A 25,278-nucleotide genomic window follows, 5' to 3' on the forward strand; every position below is an offset into this window, starting at 1 on the left:
GCCCAGACTCGTTTTATGAGTGGCAGCCACTTTACCCAATCATCGTCAGGGCATACTCGTCTTGCCCCACCCTGCAGGCCGTCAGCGATTTCCCACAGGTGGAACCCTGCCTGCCTCCCCGGGGAAGCGCAGGAGGGTAGGTGAGTGGTTGTGATGGGCAGGGGGACTAGGAGAAGAGATTCAGGACTTCAAGCCTGAACTCGGGACAACCTTGATCGCTTAACGAGCAATTGGAGCTTGGGCAGGGCACTTCCTTCTGAGCCTTAAAGTCACTCGCTGTAAAAATAGCGATAGAAACGCCTAAACTAGCGCCTAAACTAGCTTGGGCAGGGCACTTCCTTCTGAGCTTTAAAGTCACTCGCTGTAAAAATAGCGATAGAAACGCCTAAACTAGCGTCTAAACTAGCGCCTAAACTAGCTCAGCACTCGGCGCGCGGTGGGTACGCCGTAAATTTCCTTGCCTTTCCAGCCCTCACGCGGAGCCTGAGCGTGGCCCTTGCACCACTCCGGCGCCGCACCGACCGCGCTGTACTGCACGCCTCCTCCCAAGCGCCCAAAGTGAGTTCCTTTCCTCGGAATGTCGCGTTTCGCCTCCTAGAAGCAGGGCCAGAGCGGCGGAGGTGTACCTTCCTCCCTGCGCAGCACGTATTTATCAAATGCCCACTGAGTGTCAGGCACTGCTGAGCATCGGGTTTACACTGGTGAATAAAACAGATGTGCGATGTAGAGCGTACAGTTTAGTGGGAGATGCAGACAGAAAGAAAGTAAAGTAAATAAATAGTTGCAACACACACACACGCTTCATATGCCTTTTCCCCCAGTTATTTTTCTCTTCAGTATTTAACACTAACATAACATGTTTTCTATTTTGATTTTATTTAATCACGCTCTCGCTGGAATATAAGATCCATGAGTGCAAGGGATTTTGTTTCTTCACTGCTGTGAAACCTGCTCCTAGACCAGTGCCTGGCACATAGTAAATATATGTTTAATGAATGAATACATAATGATGTGATGAATAAGCAAATAGGGTACCTTCTAGAGAATGAGAAGGGGGTGGTTCAGGGAGGGCTCTGAGGGCAGGTGACCTTGAAGCAAGGCCTGAGGGTGAGGAGTGTCATCCAGGCAGAGGCAACAACATGTCAAGGCCTGGCTTCTTAGACTGAAAAGGTAGAGGCTGAGAGAAGATGTGAACCTGGTCTTTAAAATTCATGACTGACGTGGCCAGCTTCTCTACTAATTTCGAAAATAGTAGGGAGAGTGGGATTAGTAAAACACGGAGAAAGTAAATTTAAGGCAAAGAAGGCTAAATAACCCTCACACTGTACAGCAGTTTACAGTCAATAGGGCTCCTTCACTTACCTCACTATCTCTGAAATACCTTTTGGGAGTAAGAAGTCAGCATAAAGAGGGAATCAGATCTCATTCACTCTTAATACAAACCTGGTACATAACATGCAAGAAAAATGGGTTGACCTGATGTGACACCAAGCTAGGCTGCAAGCTCTGTGAAGGTAGAGCCCCTGTTTTATTAACCTCTGCTGTATCCCAGCACCTAGCACTGCGCCTGGCTCCCAGACCTTGTATGTAAACTGAGTACTCACCACTCACCTGAGCCTTGCATATGCCAGGCCTGTGCTTGGTGGTAGAATACAGAAAGAATAAGATACCTGCTTGCCCTCAAGGGGTTCTCAACCTGCTAAACCTTCCTGAAATCATAGAACCAGCAGTAGAACCAGGTTTTCTTTTCTCTAAAGAGCAGCCTTTCCTCTATAAGAGAAAGATTTATTGCACACAGAGGAACTACCCTTCTAAAACCAATGATAGTAAGTGGTAAGAGAATTTGGACAAGTTCTGATCAGAAGAACACTGGGCACCACACAAGGAGATTGGATTGTATCTTGTAGGCAGTGGGGAGCTATTGAAGCTTGCTAAGCAGGGGACTGTTGTGATCAGAGCTGGTGGGAGGTGTGCTGATTGATGGTGTAGGGGGAGACTGGAAGCACATCGTTTGGGCCCATGGGAAGCTCCAGTGTAAATGGGTGTGGAAAGCAGGAAAAGTGGGAAAGATCTTAAAGGTGAGGGCTCCTGGGAAGTGATTGGTAACCAAGAAACAGGACTTCACTGTCTTCTAGTCGGGGTGGTGGTTTGCTCCTCTGCTTTTGCACAGACTTGGCGCACACCTTGATTCTAGCACTTTATGCACAAATGAAGCTACTGCCCTTGGGAAGCTCCAGGGTGCCTATAAAATTCCGTGGCAGTTTGGCAAGTTGGGTCCCTGTTCTGTGCCAGCCCAGTGCCAGGCACTGGGAATTGGAGATGAAGACACTCTCCTCTGCCCTCTAGAGCATGAAATCCAGGGAGAAAGAGCAGCCTGGAGTCTTAAGAGACCAGGTATGTGCACTAACTTTACCACTCCTGCTTCCTGGCCTCAGTTTTCTCCATTGTGAAATGAGGAAGAGCATGGCCTACTTATGTACAGCTGTCGAGAGGACTGAGTGAGGCAGTGCATCTATCTTATCCCGGTTCTTATCTGTTTAGTGGATGACTCCTCCAGGACAGAGATGAGTGTCAGTCACCTCTGTGTCCCAGCACCTCATTCAGCAGCCCCTGCCCAGTAAGTGTCTAAGAGGCAGGAATGAATAGGAGGAAATCAAAGACTGGAGCTTTTATTTTTTTAATTTTATTTATTTATATTTTTAAATTAATTTATTTATTTTTGTCTGCATTGGGTCTTCATTGCTGCACACAGGCTTACTGCGGCGAGCGGGGGCTACCCGTCGCTGCCATGTGCAGGCTTCTCATTGAGGTAGCTTCTCTTGTTGCAGAGCACCAGCTCTAGGTGCATGGGCTTCAGTAGTTGTGGCACGCGGGCTCAGTAGTTGTGGCTCACGGGCTCTAGAGTGCAGGCTCAGTAGTTGTGGTGCACAGGCTTAGTTGCTCCGCAGCATGTGGGATCTTCCCCAACCTGGGCTCGAACTCGTGTCCCCTGCGTTGGCAGGCGGCTTCTTAACCACTGCGCCACCAGGGAAGTCCAAGACTGGAGCTTTTGGAGGAGTGATATTTATATCAAATAATGCTCTGGGACATCAGACTTCCCCTAAGTTCTGTTCTCAGACAAGAGGGAGAGAAGACCCTCTTTTACTTTGATTTGCCTGTGGATTTTTTTAAAATATTTATTTATTTATATGACTGCACCGGGTCTTAGTTGCGGCACGTGGGATCTTCATAGCTGCGTGTGGGATCTTCATTGCAGTGTGCAGGATCTTTAGCTGTGGCATGCAGGATCTTTTAGTTGCAGCATGCAGGATCTAGTTCCCTGACCAGGGATTGAACCCGGGCCCCCTGCATTGGGAGCACAGAGTCTTAACGGCTGGACCACCAGGGAAGTCCCTGCCTGTGGAATTTTCAATGAATAGTTTCCTTACAGGTGAGATGACCAAGTCTATTTCTATATAAACTGTATAGTTCCACATATGAAGACAGAGAACCTTGATAAATCGCAAACTGCCCTCACAGAAACATCTCAAAATAAATCATAACCATTTAAATGTTCCTCCCTGATCTTTCTTTCAGACAATGTTTACCTAATGGCCCTGAAACCAAGCTCCTTTCCTTCTTCCTTTCATATAACATCCATATTTTTAAATGTACACTGTGCTAGTTCATAAAATGAATAAAAAACAGGTCTCTGCCCTCAAGGAGTTCACAGTCTCAAAAGAAGAGAAAACCACGTAAACATGTAATTTCTGAACAGTGTGAAATGCTATAGGGTAGAGATTCATTCACTGGAAGAGCATTTATTGAGCACCTACAGTGACCAGGGCTGGACCAAGTGCAGTGAGTGCTGCAGGAAGCAGGAAGCCAAGCAGGCCTTCAGAGGCTCCAGCCTGTTCTCTTCCTCTACCCACTCATCCCTCCCTTGTTGTCAGTTACCCAGAGCTCCATCTCCAGACTCAGGTACCTAGACCTATTTAATCCAACTGGCAGCTGGATTTTGCCCTTGGATGTCCCACAGGCACTCAGTGTACCTCAAACTGAACTTAGCCATTTCCCCCACTTCCTCTTTCCCCTAAAACTCAGCTTCTCTTGGACCCACTATCCACCCACGGATCCAAGCCAGACACCTGGATGTCCCTTCTATCCCCCTCACCTGCTCACCTCACATCCATCAGTCTCTGTGTCCTGTTAATTACTGCTTCAGGATTTCTCTAATTGACCACTGTCCTCTCATCCTCCCTGAAGCTCCCCTGGTCCAGGTCCTCATTACCTCTCACCTGGACCATCATGATTTCCTCCTCCTCCTGTTTTCCTGTAATTGAAGAACAATATGTTCTGAGACCAGACAGAGCAGAATTAAAGTCCCAGTGCCATCATTTGGGGACCTTTGTCACCCTGGGTAAGTTATTAAACCTCTCCAGACCCCAGTTTTCCCATCCATAAAATGACACCTCCAGGACTGGCCTTGTTGTAAAGATTAAATGAGATGCAGCAATTTGACAGGTGACTCACCAACAGTGGTGAGTGAAAGAAACCAGACACAGAAGAATGCATTCATATGATTCTGTTTAAAGGTAGAAACTAAGCAAACCTGATAAATAGTGGATAGGGTTGCAAATAAAGGTGGCACAACTAAGGAAAAACAAGGGAATGATTATATCAAAAGTCGGGCGGGGGCTTCCCTGGTGGCGCAGTGGTTGAGAGTCTGCCTGCCGATGCAGGGGACATGGGTTCGTGCCCCGGTCCGGGAGGATCCCACATGCCGCGGAGCGGCTGGGCCCGTGAGCCATGGCCACTGAGCCTGTGCGTCCGGAGCCTGTGCTCTGCAACGGGAGAGGCCACAACAGTGAGAGGCCCGTGTACCGCAAAAAAAAAAAAAAAAGTCAGGGTGGTTAATGGGAAGCGGGGGTGTGATCAGGGAGGAACACAAATGTGTGGCTTCTGGGATGCCAGCAAGGTTCTTTTTACTTGAGTGAGTGGTGCTTACGAAAGGGTTCTTTTATTTATTTTTATTTATAATTTATCTGTGTAATTTATCTGTATATAATTTATCTGTATAAAAAGTTATTTTTATAACTTTTATAAATATTAAGTTGTACATAAATGTTGTACTTCATCATTTAAAATATTTTAAAAATTCAATGAGATTTTCTATGTAATCTTAATCCAGCAGTCCTCAGAGCACACGAAGAGGTCAAGAAACCATGGTTGCCTGTTACAATCGCTGTGCCCTGTCTCCCTCCCTCCCCCACCAGGCAGCAGATCCCAGGATTGATTCATCCGTGTCCCCAGTGCTCACACAGAGCTTGGCACCTGCAGGCCTCAGGGAGAATGAGCAGAATAGAGGTGACCAGAGTGTAACCACATGTTTTCCCTCTCCCAGGCTGGCAAGGGAGGAGGACCTGGGCCTACTCTGGGAAGAGCACCCAGTTGCCCACACCTCCTGCCTGACCAAGGCCCACTGACAATGGACAAGGGGGAGGAAGACGACGACGAGGAAGCCTGGCTGCAGCTTCGGCCGGTGGAGCCCCTGCCCTCCCAGTGCTGCGGCAGTGGCTGCTCACCCTGCGTGTTTGACCTCTACCAGCGAGACCTAGCAAGTTGGGAGGCAGCCCGAGCCAGCAAGGACAGGAGCCTGCTGAGTGGAGAAGAGACACAGGTGAGGGGGAGCAGCGTCACCTGGCCTCAGCCCTATGCAGTGTACCTGCTCGCGGAAGCTTCCTTTGACTCTGTACAGCAGAGAGAAAAGAGTGAGCTTAATGGAAGCAGACTGACCCAGGTTCAAAGCCTGGCCCTGAGCTGGTGAATGGGGAATGGGGCAGGTGGCTAGGGGAGGTCCCAGGAGTGAATTGGGTGTGGGCATTTTACAGGAGAGGGAGATCTGTGAGTCGTGGCATTCAGAGAAGACTTCCCGGAGGAGGTAGAGGTGGGGTGGAATATTAAGGACAGTGGCCTGAGACTTGGAAGACATGAATTTGAGTCCCTGCTCATGGTGTGACCTTGTACAAATAAGTCACTACCACTCAGGCCTCAGTTTCCCCACATATAAAATAAGGATATTGGATTAGATCATCCATTAGGTCCCATCAATTTCTAAATTGTGCACATCTGGATTTTAGCAGGTTTGAAGGATGGGTAGGTCTTTCGTACATTGGAGATGAGTGTTCTGGATAGAGGGCACTGCTCGAGCAAATAAAGGCTCACAGGTAGGGAGCCGCAGGGTATTCTTGGGGTACAGAGAAAAGTCTGGTGTCTGATGCCTGGGAGATAAAATGAGACTTGGGGCCCATCCACAGGGCCCTTGAGTGTCCAGTTAAGGACCTTGCACTTTATCCTGGGGCTGAGGGGAGCCATACAAGGCTTCAGAGCAGGGTGAGCTCAATGTAAAGTGTTCTGGCATTCTTAGAGCCTGAAAGGGAAGTAAGGCGGGACTACGCTATTACAGAGAAAACTTATTGGCCTTGATAGCCTCTCCTTGTGGGAAGGTTGCCCATGGATGCTTGCATGTCTCTTGAGTCCCAGCTTCTAGCTGTTGAATCTTTTCCTGTTGCAGAGCTGTCCCTCCAAGCTGAGCCCAGAGACCTTCCTAGCCTTCTGCATCAGTGCCACGGACAGACTCACTAAGGACACCTACCTTGTCCGGTTTGCATTACCTGGGAACAGCCGGCTCGGCTTGTGGCCTGGCCAGCACCTCATCCTACGGTACACTCAGGTAGTGGGAGGACCCAGGCTTTGCAGCCCTGCTCTGCCATTTGCTAGCTGTGTGGTCTAGGGCAACTTGCTTAACCTTCCTTAAACCTCCATTTGTCATCTTCAGAATAAACATAGTAATATGTGACTCAGAGGGCTCTTGGAATTGAACTAGATAATGCATTTTCATAATAAATAATAACAACAGTAACAGCAAACACTTTTTTAGCACTTCGTATCCAAGGCACAGTTCTGTGTGCTCATATGTATAAGCTCATTCATCCCTCACAAAATCCTGTGTGGTAGACACCAGTGTCATGCCCGAGAGGAAACTGAAGTCAGAGAGGTTTAATAACTTCCCCAAGATCACACAGTTAGGAAGTGTTGGAGCCAGGATTTGAAAGCAAGCAGTGTGGCTCCAGAGCTTGTGGTATTAACCTCATATGATTAGCACCAGTTGATAGAGAAGACACTGTTGTTGAAAGTAAGGGTGCTGCCCAGTATCACACAGCTAATAAGGATTCAAACCCAAACAGCCCGCCTCCTGAGTTACACCCTTCATTCCTCTGAACTTCCTTCTTCCTTCCAGCTTACTTTTGTACTCTTCTCGCGCCTTGATCCCCACCTCCACCTACACAGGGACAGGACCCTTTGGGACCTCCAGATGGAGGTGACTGCCAGGCAGTTGACTCTCTGGGTCTGAAGCTCAGCAGAGAAATCTGAGCTGCAGACGTGGATCTGGGAATCATCCAGGTATATTGTTATGCCTGGATGGCATTTGGGAGCACGTGGGGCATGGAAAGAGGGAAGGAGGTAGGACCGAACCCTGGCAACTCCAGCATTTATGGTGTTGGCAAGAGGAGGCAGAGCCATCAAAGGAGACGGAAAGTCTAGCCAGTACTTGCCTCGCACTGACCCCTGGTGTTTGTGCCCAGCTTGTTCTGGCCTGTGGCCTGGCTGACGGTCCTTAAAGGTCACTGTTCCAGTGGACAAGAGGGGCCACAGGACAGGTCACAGCCCCAAGCAACCCTCCATCCATAAGTCAGGGATGCCCAGAACTACCTGCCTCTAGTCTGGCCCCTCTCTGTCAGTCCAGTGACATTCCTAACACATGCAGCTGACCACATCCCTCCTCATTCAGCCCCCTTCTGGTACTCCACAGTGCCTCCCCAGTGACACTGTAACCCAAGGCCCCAGCCTCCTTGCCCAGCAAGTTCTTCTCCACACACCCCCAACCACCCCCATACGTGCCCCTTGTTCCAGCCCCGAGGTCCACTCGCCAGTTCCTGGCTTGCCCTACATTATCCTACCTCTAAGCCTTTGCCCAGGCTGTTCCCTCTGCCTGGAATTACTTTACTTCCTGCCCATTGTTACCTGTTAGTGGCCTGCTTGTCCTTTAAGACCTTCTGAGCTCAAGGCCTTCTGAGGTTCCCTAGGTGAGAGTGCCTGTCACTTTTACCCCTGTCATAGCAAATGTCACAGTGCCCTTTGCATCCGAGCCATGCCATATGTTCTGTTTGTTATTTCCTTGTTTTTTCTGTAAGCATTTATTGAATATTTCTGCCCAACTTTTGATACATTGGGACAGGCCTTTTTAATCTTTGCATACCTCAAAGAAGAAAATTTTGTACATAGTAGGGCTCGAGAGAGGAGTGCTTAGGTGCTCCAGGGAAGCTCTGAGTAGTGGTAAGGAGCCCAGACCTGGAGGCAGACACAGCTACAGATGAGTTCTAGCTGTGTGACCTCAGGCAGGTGACATCCCTTCCCTAAGCCTTGGTTTCCTCATTTTGGTTATTGTTTGAAATAAATGAGACACTGCATATAGTATACTTGGGGCATCTTAGGCATTTCCTACAACATGCTGCTCTTATTATTACTCATGGTCGTGCTCCCGGCCCCCTTGTTGATAACACTGGAGGGGATTCATGCATGGGGTCAGGCTTTGGACTAAGGCACCCTTGAGGATCCTTTCACTTCTGATGCTCCTGGCATGCGGTCATGTTTGATAAATGTTAAACGCTTGTTAAATATAGTTATTTTTATCTTGATCATTCTGTGGTCGAGGAGAGGTCAGGAAAAACCCCAGTGATGTCCTAAAATAGCTCACATCATCAGTGTACTTTTTTTTAATTTATTTATTTTGGCTGCGTTGGGTCTTCATTGCTGTGCGCGGGCTTTCTCTAGTTGCAGTGAGCGGGGGCTACTCTTTGTTGCGGTGCGCGGGCTGCTCATTGCGGTGGCTTCTCTTGTTGTCGAGCACGGGCTCTAGGCGCGTGGGCTTCAGTAGTTGTGGCTCGCGGGCTCTAGAGCACAGGCTCAGTAGCTGTGGTGCACTGGCTTAGTTGCTCCATGGCATGCGGGATCTTCCCAGACCAGGGCTTGAACCCGTGTCCCCTGCGTTGGCAGGTGGATTCTTAACCACTGCGCCACCAGGGAAGCTCATCAGTGTACTTTTTGAAGCACTTTTTCATCTGTGACCCCTGTGGAGCTACACAGCAGGGGCATAGACAGTTGTCCCCATTTTACAGAAGGGGCAGCTGAGGGTTTAAATGACCTGCCCAGGGTCTCACAGCCAGCACGTGGCAGTGGGGGGAGCCCAGTGCTCTTTTCTTCTGCTCCATCTTGCCTGCCCCTCAATGAGGACCCCTGGGGATGACTGGGCCCCCACCTTCACTCTCACCAGCCTGGCACAGATTCGGTACTCTAAGGGTTTGTTGAATAACTGGCTGACTGCCTGACTGAGTGCTTCTCTTTCCCAGAGGGATAGTAGATGGCTTAGAAATTCAGAGAGCCTATACGCCCATCAGCCCTGCCAACGCAAAAGGATACTTTGAAGTTTTAATCAAGGTGAGCCAACTCACACAGATGCTCTAAGAGGCTGTGGACTGGACCTCCATTTGCCAGCTTGGTCTGGGTGGGGCACTGCCCTCTGACATGGGAAAAGCCAGCGCTCACATGGGAGGAGGCTGGCTTGAGGGAAGAGCAAGGACAATGAAAGAAACCTTTTCTCATCTCCTCCTCTCCTGGGGAAAGGAGGCTACTGGCCCACCAACAGAGGGCATGTTCCTGATAGATTTTATGGAAAACAGGCTTGGACTGAGAAAAGTAAAGCCGTTCCTCCTCACCTTCTTCCCTATTGATGAAGTGTAAGCACTGAGCCGGGAAAAGGGGAGCCAAGTCATGTGCACCTACTGTGTGCTGGGCACGGGTGTCCAGGGAGAGTCAGACATGGTGCCCGCCCTCAGATAGGGGCCAGACTGGGACAGTACAAGGTGGTAGATGCTGTGACACGAGGCCCCAACCCAACTCAGGGCAGCTGGGGCTGCAGGGAAGGTGAGCTGGGCTTCCCAGAGGAGGCTGTGTGTCTGAGCTCTATGTTTAAGCTCAGGAGTGGGAAGGAAGCTCTGAGTGCTGTATCAGCACGTACAGCGGCAAAGGAGGCATGATTTGGGGAACTGTTAGTCATTTGTCCTGGAACACTTTTGTAGGCAAAAGATGGGACATGGAGGACCTTGGGGGCCAAAGTAACCTGAAATCATCTCGCAGGTGGGTTGGCAGGGGTCGGGGCATTTGAGTTGGGCCTTGAGGGAGGAATACAAGTTAGCAGTGGCATTCCAGGGAGACGGATAACCGAAGGCAGGGAGGAGTGAAATAGAGCAGGGTCTTCTGGGAACTGTACCCAGTCTGAGTGGCGGGAGGAGAGTTGCTTGTAGGGGCAGCCGAGATGGGTAGGGAAATTAGCAGATATGAGATGAACAAAGTGGGCTGGATGCAAAATATCCCAGAGACCCAAGGAATAGGCAACAAATGTATAAGACGTCATGAAGGTCCAATTATGTGCAAAAACAATTAGGTTGAACTACATGAAATTGCTGACATGCTAACGTTTTTGACTTACAGAAACAGCAGTTTCATGTGGGTCAGCCTAATACATAGCTCTAGATCATTTCTAAATGGAATCCTAGGGAACACCTATATTTAGGAATAGTTTTCACATCCTTTGTCTCCCTTGTAGGACAGGAATTATCCCCATTTTACTGATAAGCAAACTGAGGCCCCAGGAGGGCCTGAGGCTCCCCAGGTAGTAAGAAGTACAGCTGGAAGGTGAGCCCTGGCCTTCTGACTCCAGGTCCCCAGCACCATCTCTGGCTCCCAACCATCCCCGCCTGCCTTCAGAGCTGGAGTATTTATTCCTTCACACATAAGCTTGGATGGGATCCCTTTTCCACGCAACTGTTTGTCTGGGAGATTCCACAAATCCTCTCCAAATGGCCTGCTTCCCCAAGCTGCTTGTCTGGGTGTGTTTCTATTGAAAGGATAAGCCTGGAGACAGTTCTTCAGGGCAGCTGGATTTCTCCCAGCTGCAAGGCTGATTTTCTCCTTCGTTTACCGGAAAGCCTCTCTTTAGAGAGATGCTTAATTATCCCTAAGCCGCTGGCTGGGAAGATCTGGAAATGTCCTTGCAAATTGGGAAGGCAGGCGGGTTTTGTAAGGTTTACCCTCCCATGTAGATGGAAAGGAGGAGCTCTCATTTCTCTGGCACCTTCTGGGCACCAGGTACTGCTTCTAGCTCTTTATTTTAATTATCTCGTTTCAACCTCATAATCACCCTGCAGAGTAGATCATATTCTCCCCACTTTACAGATGAAGAAACTGAAGCCCAGAGAGATGATGTCATTGTCCCAAGGTCCCTGGGGTAATATGATCTCAAGTGGAAGAACAAGTTCAGTGTCAGTTCTGTTTAACAAGTGTGTATTGAGCATTTACTGTGTGCCAGGCTCCGTGTGGGTGCCAGAGGCACAGAAAAATCCTTCCTTTCTCCTTGAGTGCTATCTGTGCCATAGGGCCCCTAAGGCCACCCCTGGGGCTGTGCCTCCCCGAGACTGGGGCCACAAAACAAGGTGTGCACTGAAATATAGCCTCCAGCAACTTAGGAGAAAAACTGTAGCCTCCTCCCCAGACCTCTTCAGGTAAGCGGAAGACTTGCCTTGCTTTATGCATGTGGTGCCCAAGGAAGGCAGGGCTGGTACCAGAAGTAGCTGTGGGTGCTTAAAAGCATGTCTGGTGACCAAAGCCCAGTCTCTCCTTCAAGCCTGGTTATAATTTCTCCAGACACCCTTCCTGGGCTGTTTTACCCCTGACCATACCACACCTGATGCCCAGAATTCTCTCTGCCCTCCTTCCCGCATCCCCAGTGAGTTTGAGTCTACCCAGTCTTCAAGGTCCAGCTTAGCTTTCCCCTCCAGGAAGCTGTCCTCGATCCCACTCCATTGGAAGTGACTGTACCTCCTCAGGGCTCTCCTAGCACTTCATCCTTCTCACGGGGGGTTAGGTAGTCTCTACCTTTTATATGTCTGAGACTTAGGTCCCTCTTAGATTGTGAGCTCCTTAGAGGGAGGGCCTGAATCTGGGTTCATTCATTCATTCAGATGTTTACGTCCTTTCCATGACTCAGGCACTGGCTGCCTCCATGGAGCTTAAGGTCCAGCTGTCTCCCCTGCAGCCCCAGCATGGTGCCTGACAGAGTCAGGGCAGTGTGCACTTCCCCCGTGGAGGAACCCCCTCCACAATCTTCACTTTTTTCATCCAGCCAGAAGACAGTGCAGGGATATGCAGAGATTGCAAATGAGGCGGACTCTAGCCCATAAATATATTTGGTCTTGGCCTGCACAGTGTTTTAAAATTTTGAATTAATTGCCAACATTTCAAAAATGGGAAAATTTTCACAAAAGTATGGATTTCCTACCCCTCTTAGAGAGTCAGAAGATCTGGCATCGCTGGCCCCGCGGACTGTGTGCTGGAATTTGCAGAGTGGTTTCCTCCTTTAGAAAGAGTATTCACTCACCAATTTACTGTAGTCCCCACCAATCACTCTTGTCTCCCTGATGCTGAGACTGCTAGTTGCCATCAATCATCTCATACCCAGTTCTTCACTCAGTTCTGATACCCACATGGCCATTGTAGTTATTTGGTTTGAGACCTCTATAGTTAAGGCCGTAGGTCTTATGGATTCTCATCCCAGTCTTACCAGTTACCTTCTGTGTAAGCTTCTTGGCCTCATCTGAAAATGGGGAACGACAGTACCAACTTCATGGATAATTAGGATTAAATGACACAACACGTGTAAAGCACTGGGAGTGCAGGAAGGGCTCCACTTTCGAGGCTGATGTGGTTTGTATTGGCAACACGTGCCTGTCTTAATGAGGTCTCCCTTCGTTTCCTCCCAGTGCTACCAGACAGGGCTGATGTCCCAGTATGTGGAGTCCTGGAAAGCAGGAGACACGGCTTTCTGGCGAGGACCTTTCGGAGGCTTCTTCTATAAACCAAACCAGGTCAGTGCCCGCAATGAGTCCTCAGGAGACCCCTCCCAGCTTAGCTTCCAGGAATGTGGTTCTCATGTTTCAGGCCATAGAATCTCACTGTGCCATTCTTCTTGAGCCCAAACCTAATCCCAAGAGTATCCTTGGGGTTGGACATGGGAGGAGATGGGAATAGGTGCTAAGAAACAAAACTGCCTGCCCATGTTCCAGAACCATCCTTGCCTGCCCATTGCTTGGAAAAATTCAGACTATGAGCTAGGTATTTAGGGCCCTTATGCCATCTGACTCTCAGATATCTTTCCAGTTTCACGTTCCATTTACAAGACTATGAGACCACTCCCTAAATACACCCTGTGGCTCACTGCTTGGGAACCCCCTGCTTCCCAACCCAAAGGCTCTTCCCCTCATCTTCACGGCATGTTCACATCCTCCCCTGACATTCCCGGGAAGAATCAGTAATTTCTCATCAGTTGGTGCATATCTGGAAAGCAGTTTGACAGTATGCACTGGGAGTCTTAGGAATCTTCACACCCTTGACCCAGTGCTTCCACTTCTGAAGTCTGTCCTATGGAAAGAATCCAAAATGCTGCCTCTTGGACATGTTCATTGCGGCTTTATTTATAATAGCAAGAAATTGGAGACAACTGAACATCCAACAACAGAACAGTTAAGCACACTGGGTTACAGATACGTGATAGACTATTATCTTGGATTTTAAAATTATGTTTATAAATGATGTTAATGCTTAAGCTGTAAGATCAAGTGACAAACACTAGGTAAACTGAATATACAATGTTAGGAAACTAAGTTAAATTGCACAGAAAATATATATATATTTTTAAAGAATTCCCTTCCTTCCTTCCTTCCTTCCTTCGTTCTTTTCTTTTCTTTTCTTTTCTTTTCTTTCTTCACCGCATGGCATGTGGGATCTTAGTTCCCTGACCAGGGATTGAACCCAGGCCCCCTGTGGTGGAAGTGCAGAGTCTTAACCACTGGACCACCAGGGAAGTCCTCAGAAAAAATATTTTTTTAAAAAAAGCAATAAAATGTTAGCAGCTCTGGGTAGTGGAATTATGGGTGATTTTTATTTTCTTCATTATGTTTTCCAAATTATCCATAATGAGTACCTGTTACCTTTATAATTAGGAAAACAAAGCAAAACAAAAACAAATGGAAAAGAACAAATCATTTTTCCTCTCCATTCTTTTTTTTAATTGAAGTACAGTTGATTTACAATGTTGTGTTAGTTTCAAGTGTACAGCAAAGTGATTCAGTTATACATACATATATATGTGTGTATATATATGTATATATATACACACACACACACACACACACACACACACACACATATACATCTATTCTTTTTCAGATTCTTTTCCCTTATAGGTTATTACAAAGTATTAAGTATAGTTCCCTGTGCTATACAGCAGGTCCTTGTTGGTTATCTGTTTTATATACGGTAGTGTATATATGTTAATCCCAAACTCCTAATTTATCCCTCCTCTCCCTTCCCCTTTGGTAACCATAAGTTTGTTTTCTATGTCTGTGGGTCCATTCTTTTTGTTTAATTTAAAAATAGCTTTTATTGGTATTTTCCTTACTACAAATGCAGTACGTGTTCATTACCAAAAAAAAATTCAGCAGATATAAAGAAGCTAAAAGAGACTTCCCTGGTGGTCCAGTGGTTAAGACTCTTCACTTCCACTGGCAGGGGCACGGGTTCGATCCCTGGTCGGGGATGTTCCGCATGCTGCCTGGTACAGGCAAAAAAAATTTTTTTAATAAAAAAAATAAATAAGCTAAAAGAAGAAATAAAGAATACCTGCAGGCCATCTTCCTGGACATACCTTGGCATACCTTACTACCTTGGCATCCACAGACCCCACTGGAAAGCCCTGCACTTCCTGTCTGGGAGGGTGTAGGGCCCAGCCATGAGGGAAAAGACATGGTGTGTCACACATGAATACTTGGCTGCTGAAACTGTGGCTAAGGCTTGGCTCTGCTCCTGTGAGGATGCTGGGATGCAGCCCAGTCTTGCCACTCTGCAGCCATCTTCAATGCAGATGGGTCACGTCAGCCCTGAGACATTCCACAGACTATCATAGGTATTCACCCAGGTCCAGGCCAGTGCTGGACCCTGGGGGCTCAGAGATGGGTCAGATGAGTCCTGTCCTCCAGAAGCTCACAGTCTGATGGGGAGACAGGCCCACAAATAAATGACAACAACATAGTGTGACAAGTGTGAAGAGGGATGCACAGAGGGCTGTGGGAACACAGGAAGGACCCCTCACCTGCCCCTGGCTCAGAGAGGGCTCCCCAGAGGAGAGCCTGAGCAGTGATGGGAGAAAGGGGGAGCATGGCACACCCCGTGACTGGGAGGCTGGGAGAGCATGAACACAGGACAGGATGATGGGCTAGCAGTAGGGCTCAGTGAGGGAAGGAATCTAATTGTATTAAGCCCCATGCTCCATACCAGGCACTTGATTATTTTTTCAATTTTATTTTAGAATTTATTTTATTTTATGTATTCGGGTTTTTTGGCTGCGTTGGGTCTTTGTTGCTGCATGTGGGCTTTCTCTCTAGTTGCGGTGAGTAGGGGCTACTCTTCGTTGCACTGTGGTGGCTTCTCTTGTTGCGGAGCATGGGCTCTGGGTGTGCGGGCTTCAGTAGTTGCGGCATGTGGGCTCAGTAGTTGCAGCTCGTGGGCTCTAGAGCACAGCTCAGTAGTTGTGGCGCATGGGCTTAGTTGCTCCGCGACATGTGGGATCCTCCTGGACCAGGGATCGAACCTGTGTCCCCTGCACTGGAAGGCAGATTCTTAACCACTGCACCACCAGGGAAGCCCCATACCAGGCACTTTATGTCATCTCTTTAATCCTCATGACAGTTCTGAGATAGGTGCTATTCTAGGGAGGTGCTGTTATTTTCTTACCAGTGAAGAAACCAAGGCTCAGAGAGGTGAAAGAACGTGCCCAGATCGCGTGACTGGGGGTTTTCCTGCAGATCTGCCAGGCTCCTGATAGTCCAGGAAGCATTCCATGCAGTAGTGTGGTGTGCAGTGGCTGTTACTAAAGCTGGTGAACACTCAGACTGCGCACAGAGGCCTAATCTCTAGAAGGATGTCGGTGAATACCTCACTGTGCACTAACCTTCTAGGCACTGATCTTAAAGAGGCCTAGAGCCAGGAAACAGGTTTGGTGATGGGGAGCTGATGGAACAGGTGCCTCTTGGGAGCTCACTTTGATTGCCTGGCTCTCTGTGCCAGGCACTGAGGTATAGTATCTCATTTAGTCCAGAGATGAGCAGGCTCAGGGTCCAAGCCAGGGGCCTCCGATCTCTGCAGGGTTGCCCTGGGGCAGAGGAAGCAGCCCGGAGGGCAGGGCTGGGATGGCGGTGGGAGAACAAAGCTTTGGTGGGAACAGGTGTCAGCTCAGTGTCAGGTGGGAAGCCTTCCCTGGCAAGGGGAGTCAGTCTGTAATGGAGCAGACTTCCCTGGGAGGTAGTGGACTACCTATCAGCAGAAGTATGTAAGCAGAGTCCCGAGGGGATGCTTCAGAAGGCAGCCAAGCCACTTGCAGGATGACTGCACCATCATGTTCCCTTTCAGCCTCCAGATTCCATGATTTCTGTTCCATAGACCTCATAAGCTGTAGCCTTTCACAGGCAAGGAAGGTTTTCTGGAGGAGGTAGAGAGGCGAACTCAGATGGGTGGGACACCCAGGAAGGGCAGTGCCATCCAGTTCAGACAAGCCCAAGAAAAGCCCCCGTAGTGGATGGCTGGGGTCAGACCCCTTCCCAGCCCACCCCTGTCATATACCGTCCTGTTCCCTAGTATGGTGAGCTCCTCATGCTGGCTGCTGGCACTGGCCTGGCCCCCATGGTGCCCATCCTGCAGAGCATCACAGACAACGCAGAGGATGAGACCTTCATCACCCTGGTGGGCTGCTTCAAGACCTTTGAGGGCATCTACCTGAAAACCTTCCTCCGGGAGCAGGCTCATTTCTGGAATGTCCGCACCTTCTTTGTACTCAGCCAGGTGAGCCCAGGGGGATGATTCCCTTCCCTGATTGAGACTCTACTGTCCCCTGCACCCGTCTCGAGGACATGCTGTGGGCTCTCTGCCCTGTGCCGTAATAGTCATCCCTGCCACTGGTGGAACCCCCAGTGTGTGCCTGGCAAGGAAGGCAGGTGTTGCCGTGTTCATTATGCAGATGAGGAAACTGACGCTCAGAGGTGAAGGCACCAGCTGGTGTCATGCTGCCAGACAGGGTGAAGCCAGGATACGAACCCGAGACTGTCTGCTTCCAGAGCGCCAGCTCTCACCCACCATGGTTTGCTGCCTGCCATCCACCCTCTGGCCTCCTCTGTTGTATGGACGGGGGGCCTGGTTGTAGAATCAGTGGGCCAGGCACAGACGTCCTCTGGCTGTGATAGCTCCTTGAGGCAGGGACCACGTGTCTGGATCACCCCGCTTTCAATGCTTTGCACAGCACCAGGCATGGAGTAGGCGCTCACCCGGGCAATGGCTGGTGGAGTAAACCGGGTCCAGTTCACTGCATTTGTTAGGGTCTTTTCCACATCACTTTGTTCCCACCTGGGAACAAAGCTGCTTTCAAATCCTCCAAGTTACAGCCACTCTAGCTGGAAGCGGCTTTGCCTCCTGAGCCCTCTTCCCTCTGGTTCCCCGTCTCCTCCATCCATTCAAGCCACCCCTCTGGGCCCTCCCCACAGGGCCGCAGCATGGAGGGCTGTCTTGCCCCTTACCTCAAGCCAGGCCCTCAGCTATCTTTCTTCCCTCTCGTTCCCCATCCCCGCCATTCATTCAAGCCGCCCCTCTGGGCCCTCCCCACAGGGCCGCAGCGTGGAGGGCTGTCTTGCGCCTCACCTCAAGCCAGGCCCTCAGCTATCTTTGTTCGCTGGCCTTCGCCTAGTCTGTAGCTTTATCTCTCTTTCCTGCACGCCCTGGGTTGAGGTTCCCTGCCGGTGCCTCCCCTCCATTCTCTTGGTCAGGGTCAGCCTCATTACCCTGTACTTTGGAGCACCCTTGTCATCAATTTCCTCTTGAGACAGCTTTAGAGTGTCCCTAAAGACTTACATGATCCTCGACATTGTGGCTGGGTGGGGGAGGGTGTCAGGAAACCAGAGGTCCTGAGGTCCCCGGGGCCAGAGTCCACAGGCCTGTGCACGGGGCAGAATGCTCTGTGGCGTGAACACCGAGAGGGTCGTGCTTGGTGAACATTAGCAGCGACAGCAGCGCCCAAGGTCAGGGATGAAGCAGAGGGCTAAGGTCCAGCCGAGGGGAGAGGGGCGAGGGAAGGGCCACTCCTGCCGGGAGCACTCTCAGCCCTGCCTAAGAGCTGGTCGGGGAAGGTGGCAGGAAGGCAGGCACCTGGCAGAATTGCCCTGGCGGTTGGCCAGCCTTCCTTTCCCCCACCACGTGCCAGGTGCCAGGGATTTAAAAACGAAAATGGGACTTCCCTGGCAGTCCAGTGGTTAAGATTCTGTGCTTCCACTGCAGGGGACGGGGGTTCAATACCTGGTCAGGGAACTAAGATCCCACATGCCTCACAGGGTGGCCAAAAAAATTTTTTTTAATAAATAAATAAAAATAAAAATGAAGATGACCTCTTACTGCCCTCCAGGTGCTCATCTATATGTGTGGAGACAGCCACGGAGATGGCTGACAAGGGTTCCCCTTCATCGAGCACCTTCTCTATGCCTAGCACTGTTCTAAGCACTTCATGTGTACTAACTCATTTAATCCCCACCACCATCTTAGGAGGCTTATACTGCCATCATGTCCTTTTAATAGATGTGGAAACTGAGACACAGAGAGGTTAAGAAGCTTGCCCAAGGTAACACAGCAAGTTGGTGGCGAGACCATGCTCTTATTGCTTGTCAGTGTAAGACAGCACAGGGATAGGTGCTGTGGAGGGTGTTCAGGGTGCTGGAGGCAAGCAGAGAGGGCTTCACAGAGGAGATGGCATTGGAGCCCGGGCTTGAGGGCAGAGTTAAAGTTCACCAGCAATAGGGGACCTTCTACCCTGGGCCGGGGCTTTGATGAGGCCAGTGCCCTGGGGTTGGGCAGGCGAGTGGGCTGGCTGTCAATAGCTGGGGAAGGTGAGGGATGGTGGAGTGAGAGGTGCCTCCTGCCTGTCCATGCTTCCTCCACTCCGGGTGCTGCCTGGGCCATAGCGACAGCATCATCAAGGATCTCCCTGCTCCAGCCACTCCTTGACGATTTGTCCTTCATCCTGCAGCCGGAAGGGCAGCTCTGACCACATCACTGCCCTGCTTCCTGTCCTTCCCTAGCTCCCCACCGCTCTCAAGGCTATGTGCCAGCCCTCCATGGCCTCGCCTTCCGGCCCACTCCGGCTGCATGCTGCGTTCTGGTGTCACCGGTCTGCCTGTGGTCGCAAGTGCTCTGTGCTTTTCTGGCTCCTGGGTCTTTGCTCGTATGGTTCCCCCTGCCAGGCACACTTTTTCCCACTTCTTCACCTAACGCCCACTCATCCCTCGCATCTCTCTGCTAAGGTGTAATTCCATCCTGGGAACTTTCCCTGAGCCTCCAGGCTGGTGTAGATGTTTCTGCTGTCACGGCCCAGGCTCTGCTTCCTAGCACCCACCCCACTGCATCACCATTGTTTATGGGTCCCCTCCCCACTTGAGCAGCAACCAGACCCCATGCATCTCTGGGTGCACAGTCAAGGTCAGCTGCACTGAACCTAACTGGCCTAGGGGGATCGGGCATTGGGAAGGAGGGGCAAGGCCAACGGGCCCTACTCGTTCCTGCCCTCGAGGGCCCATTGGGCAGGTCAGAGCACGAAGGGCATGCAAGAAGATGCAGATCATCAGAGAGTGTACCCTGTCAGCAGCACAGCACTGTACTCAGAGGCCCTCGGGGTCTGGTGAGCTCTGTGAGTGCGCCTGAGATTCGAGGCCCGCATTCATGGAGGCTCTCTCAGCGCTTCCCTGTCCGCTGCGCTCATCTCAGTAGCTCAGAGAGGTCATGGCTCCTCACCAGAAAATGGTGGCAAAGCTTGGATTCCAACCCCAACCCCTCTCTCTCCATCCTGTCTCGCTGCTTGGCCCCGGGAACCAGAAGTTCATCTCGATAGGGTCTGCAGAGGTGATGGTCCTGTTCTGTTGCGGGTTCTCGCTTGGCCCCAGGAACCAGAAGTTCATCTCAATAGGGTCTGCAGAGGTGATGGTCCTGTTCTGTTGTGGGTTCTGTTTTGTTTTGGACGCTGGTTACATGGTTTATTCTCTTCGTTAAAATTCTCCAAACTATATAAACTTCACGATTTTTATACATATGTTATACTCCAATAAAATGTTTACTTAAAAGATATTCTTCCAAGTAGTGGAGATTTTCTTTTGTGGCCCTGGGAATGAAAGCCACAAGCTAAGTCTAGAGAGGCAGAAAGAGAAGGAGCCTGGGGCATTGCACACCCCCAGAATACTACCTCTAGCCTTTTCATGTGAGAGAAATAAACCCTTCTCTTGGTTAGGGCACTGCAGCCCGGGATCTCTGATACACACAGCCAGATGGGGCCAGGAACCCTGTCTGTTTAGGGCAGCTGCTGTATCCCCATTGCCTAGCACCGGGCCAGGCACAGAGTCACTCAGGAAACATTTGTTAACTCAACAAGCTAATTGAAATCTTAAATGAACAAAAGTTATGCTCCGAGGGTGATGGTGATGGATAACCTTGGAAAGATGCTAGGAGACCCACAGTCATGGTGAGAAAACATTCCCCCCTGAGTGACAGGTGCAGTGGCCCCAGGTTCTGGTCCTGCTGCTGCCCCTGTGTCATTGTGTGCCCCGAGAGGCATCCCTCCTCCCTGTGCATCAGCTGTTGTGGAGGATAACTACCTACCCACAGGCTTCCGTGAGGGTGATGTGAGTCCCAGTGTGAGGAAGTGCCTGGGCCGTGGTGGGGTTGGGTGAAGGTTGGCTTCCCACCCCCTCTGCCTCAGTGTCCTTGTTGGCCAGAGAGGAGCTGGCCATGTGAACTCTGAGGACCCCCAGTAGTCACCCCCACTGTTTCTCATCCTCCCAGGAGAACTCCCTAGAGCAGCTTCCCTGGAGTTACCGGGACAAGACCCACTTTGGCCGCCTGGGCCAGGACCTGATTGAAGAGCTGGTCGGCTCCTGTCGGAGAAAGCCGTTTGCATTGGTCTGCGGCTCAGCTGAGTTTACCAAGGACGTGGCCGGGTACTTGCTGAGCGCAGGCCTGGCCGAGGACTCCTACTTCCTCTTCTAGGCCTGGCCTCCCTTCTAAAGCTCAGGCCAGGGACCTGGCACTGGGACGCAGGAAGGGACACAGACTGAAATCCAAAGACATGAATGGAAGACTGCTGCTAACTCTCCAGGTGACCTGGGACAAATGTCTTTACCTCTGCACACCTCCGTTTCTCATCCGCCCCACGCGGTTCCTGACTCCCTCAAACAGGCATCCTACTGGGAGGAGGGAGATGGAGCTGTAGGAACCTTGGGGAGGGGAGTATCGGGCCGGGAGTCAGGGAGGACTCCCTGGAGGGAGCCAGGTCCTGGCTGGGTAGGAGTTGGCAGAAGGACTAGCAGGGGCTTTCCTGGTTCCTCAGCTTCAAGGGTTTGAGAGGGGCTCCCACTGGGCCCTGCCCTGTAATGCCTGTGCCAAAGCCTGCTTTCCCAGGAGATGTGTGTCTCTTGTGACCTCAGGGCTGGCTCAGGTGAGGTGCTCACTGGTTAGGGAATGACCATAGCGGAGGCTAGAGGAGGCACTTGCTGTATGTACCTCCAGTGCTGTGAGCCTGACACAATGAAGGTCGTGGGTTCTGCAACCTGAGCATGTCTCAGAACAAGGTGGGGCCCTAGATTACCTTTATTTTGGCACCAGGTCTTTTGTGCTACAAAAGGCTTCACTCTCAGTCTCCTTTTCCTGGCTCAAGAGCCCAGCCCAGAGTCCTTTCCCCAGCAAAAGAGCCATGGAAGCAAATGCCTCCCCCTCCTGCAGGCAGCCAGCTCAGCCCTGCCTTCGGCTGCAGCGCCCTGGTGATGGTTGCCATGGAGATCTAAAGATAGAGCAGGAGTCCGGAGACCTGGGTCTTTCTCCCTGCTCTGCCCACTGAGCTGCTGCTGTTTCTGAGGCACCTCCCCTCCCTCCTCCAGACCCCACCCCCTCCATCCTTCATGGGGCATGCCCTCCGCAGGGAACTTAGCAATCCTGGACAGTGCACCGCAGTTCATGAATTCTGCTTTCTGTAGCCTGGGCTCCAGTATGCTGCACCAGCTCAGGCTGGCTATGGGCAGTCCCAGAGTTGGAACATTAAGCCGTGGAATCTCAGAATCAAAGAACCATAGAATCGTAGAGTTGGAATTTTGCAGTCATAGAATCACAGCCCTCATCATATCAGAGGTTAAAGCTCAGGACTCCAAAAAGCATCCCATCTACCAGACTCATTGTATCAATGGGGAAACCAAGGCCCAGCTAGGCCACGTGACCTGCCCAAGGTAAAACAGCTCATGGCAAGGCCAGTGTCAGAAGCCAGGTCTCTAATGTCAGCCCTGTCCTCAGAGTTCTGTACCAGTGATTTTTAAACTGGGCTCTGCAGGACACTACAGTTCCTGGCGTGACAGCAGTGAAGGCATGGCCAGGTGGGATCTCCAGGCCCCCTTCCGACCAGAACAGTTTTGTTTTTATCCCATTTATATCTTGGAGCTTGGAGTCATTTTCATTTGTGAAACAGGGTTTTCCTGCACTGCACAAAAAGTTGCAACAAATCTCCTTGCTGTGCCATGTTCAATAAATAATTATGGCAAGCAGTTGGGGGATGGTGCCAAAGGTTTGAAACCAAGCTTCACAGACAGAATTCCATGGTCAAATAGATGTGGGGAATACTGCATGTGACCTTCACCAGGAATCACGTGCACACGAGCATATTAAAGGCTCTGAAAAGTCCAGTGGTGAAGAAACGTTTTCCATTTTGTTTAACCCAGAGTTTCCTAAGCTTATTTAATTAGAGAACACTTTGAGACCAGCATTCCATGGACTGCTTCAGGAGATGCTGGTCTGCTGCAAAGCCTCTTTGCAGCATAGCATAATCAGTGGGGAGGCCCTTCCCTGAGAGGCGGAGGTCCCGAGCAGGAACTGTGATCTCATTCGGCCTCTCCTGTGACTTGAGCAAGGCACTTTCTTTCTCAGGGCCTCTGAATCTATGCATCTTCCTCCACCCTTTCTCCTCCCTCAGTACGTCCTATTGATTATACTCACAAATACTCCTGGAGGGCGTCTTAGGAGCCAGACTCTTAGGCACTGAGGGAAGAACAATGAACAAGGTGGGTGCGGTTCTGGGAAGCTCCATTGGGGAGCTTATAGTCCGACAAGGAAGGCAGAAATTAAAGTTGTAATTCTAAAGGGATGAGTGTGCTAAAAAGGGAAGTATGGAGTGCTAGGAGAATGGATGGCAATGCTCTAGCCTGGCCTAGGGGAGGCCAGGACGCACCACTGCACTGAGGGTAGAGGCCTCTCACTCACAGTTAGGCGTGGTAGGTGGTCCCCACTTAGGGAGTGAGGGGTCTGGGGCAGTTCTTGTATGTCTGTCTTTTCCCATTTTAGATATTTGATGTTTAGCTATTACTATCCAGTGGTAACCAACAGCCCCTCTTACCCTAGAATGTGTCACCCTCCCCTTCCCCTCACTCCGTGTGGGATCTGTGCGGTCTAGATGCTGGTGGGGTCCCGTATGGGACATTGGTGAAGACCCAGCCACGCCCTGGGTGCCAAGATGCCAAAGGGCTCATACCATCCGGAAACTTGAGAGCTCATGGCTGGGTCCTGTGCCTCGAAAGATGATAAGTGAGTCCAAGAAGGGGACTAGGTGGAGTGTGTGCGCATGAACCTCTTTGAATCAGGGTGAGGTTCCCAGCTCAGGGTGAGCTGGCCCATTCCTCCCATCTCTCCTGGTGATGCTATCAGGGTGTTGGTGGCAAAATCAGTGGCTGCCTTGGTTCCGCCCTCATCATGTTTTGCCTGCAGCATTCCCATCCTCAGCCTCCAACCTCCGGCCTCTCCCCTACACCCCCTTTCACACTGTGGCCAGACCCAATTTTTTAAATTGTAGTGGTAACACTGTGTCGGCCAAAAAGTTCATACGGGTTTTTCCGTAAGATGTTATGGAAAACCCGGAACGAACTTTGTGGCCAACCCAATACTTAACATGAGATCTAAGTGTAGGATAGTTGTTGAGTGTGAGTCCAGTGTTGCAGCTCTCCAGAGCTTATTCAGACTGCTTCTTCTAACACGCAGATCTGAGCCTATCACTCCCTTGCTTCAATCCTTCAGTGGCTCCCTGCTGCCCTCAGGGTACAGCAGCGTGGCTCTGCTCACCTCTCCAGGCTCATTTTGTCTTACTACCCCTCCCTTCAACTCTTACGTTCCAAGCACGTTCTCTTGCGTCCTTCAGTCCCTTCACATCTGCTGCTCCATCTGCCTGGGCCAGCCTTCCACCCTCCCATCTTCCACTCGCCTAAGCCTCCTTGTCTCTAGAGGACTTAGCTTCGTGTCATTGCCTCTCGGAAGCCTTGCCTGCCTCTATACTCCAGGCTAGGTTACCGAGCAGAGTCTTGCGCGTTCTTCTGTTGCTGCACCCATCAAGCGGTCTCTTATGCATGTGAGCACGTCAGGGGTCGTCCCTGTTCGTTGTGTCCCCTGCGTGGAAGGGTGCTCAGTACATCCTGGATGTCAAACACCTGAATGATAAACAGCTAACATTTCATGGAGTCCTTTACAGTTTGCAAAAGGCTTTTCACCTACATTGAAGCATGCAGTTGTCACCAAAATGCATGCTATTTTATTACCCCAATTTACTGATGAGGAAACTAAGCTTCTGAGACATTAAACAATTCTCCAAGGTCACGCAGGGGTACATGCTGCAATTGTTATAAAGGCTGTATGTGACACGAGGGTGCACCAGGAGACGTGTTTATAGACTTTCACTGCTGTACTGTTTGAAACTGCAAAGAATGGAAACTACCTGTATGTTCATCAGTAAGAAAATGGAGAAATGCACTGTTCTGTGTAGTCTCACAGTGGAATACCATACAACAGTTAAAGTAAGTAAACTAGATTTACATGTATCAACATAGACTAAATCCTAAAAACAGAATGATTGAGTGAAAACCAAATTGTAAAAGGAAAGGCACAGTAAGATAGCCATATTTGGAAAGTTTAAAAACACAAAATAATACCAAATGCTCAGGAAGGAGATTCACCAACTTCAAG

At 50.3% G+C, this 25,278-nt stretch overlaps 1 protein-coding gene across 9 annotated transcripts; it reads left to right on the forward strand.

Moving 5' to 3' along the window:
* Window positions 1–20: 20 nt before the first annotated feature.
* On the forward strand, window positions 21–22,956 carry LOC101274602 (NADH-cytochrome b5 reductase-like). Of its 9 annotated transcripts, XR_007477941.1 has the most exons (8): window positions 3,524–4,846; window positions 5,384–5,659; window positions 6,554–6,702; window positions 9,450–9,537; window positions 12,918–13,022; window positions 16,846–17,049; window positions 17,225–20,142; window positions 20,218–20,364. XR_007477941.1 is itself a non-coding variant. In XM_033435446.2 (7 exons), the coding sequence occupies exons 2-7, from the start codon at window positions 5,468–5,470 to the stop codon at window positions 21,277–21,279; spliced, it is 942 nt and encodes a 313-aa protein (XP_033291337.1). In that variant the 5' UTR covers window positions 21–140; window positions 5,384–5,467; the 3' UTR covers window positions 21,280–22,956. The 9 variants fall into 9 exon arrangements, 8 of the variants coding, with proteins under 8 accessions (XP_033291337.1, XP_033291338.1, XP_004273954.1 ...); XM_033435446.2 differs by lacking the exons at window positions 3,524–4,846; window positions 17,225–20,142; window positions 20,218–20,364 and adding exons at window positions 21–140; window positions 21,076–22,956; XM_033435447.2 differs by lacking the exons at window positions 3,524–4,846; window positions 17,225–20,142; window positions 20,218–20,364 and adding exons at window positions 50–136; window positions 21,076–22,956.
* The last annotated feature ends 2,322 nt before the right edge of the window (window positions 22,957–25,278 follow it).

The sequence above is a fragment of the Orcinus orca genome, chromosome 1, assembly GCF_937001465.1.
Source record: "Orcinus orca chromosome 1, mOrcOrc1.1, whole genome shotgun sequence".
Classification (NCBI taxonomy): Eukaryota; Metazoa; Chordata; class Mammalia; order Artiodactyla; family Delphinidae; genus Orcinus; species Orcinus orca.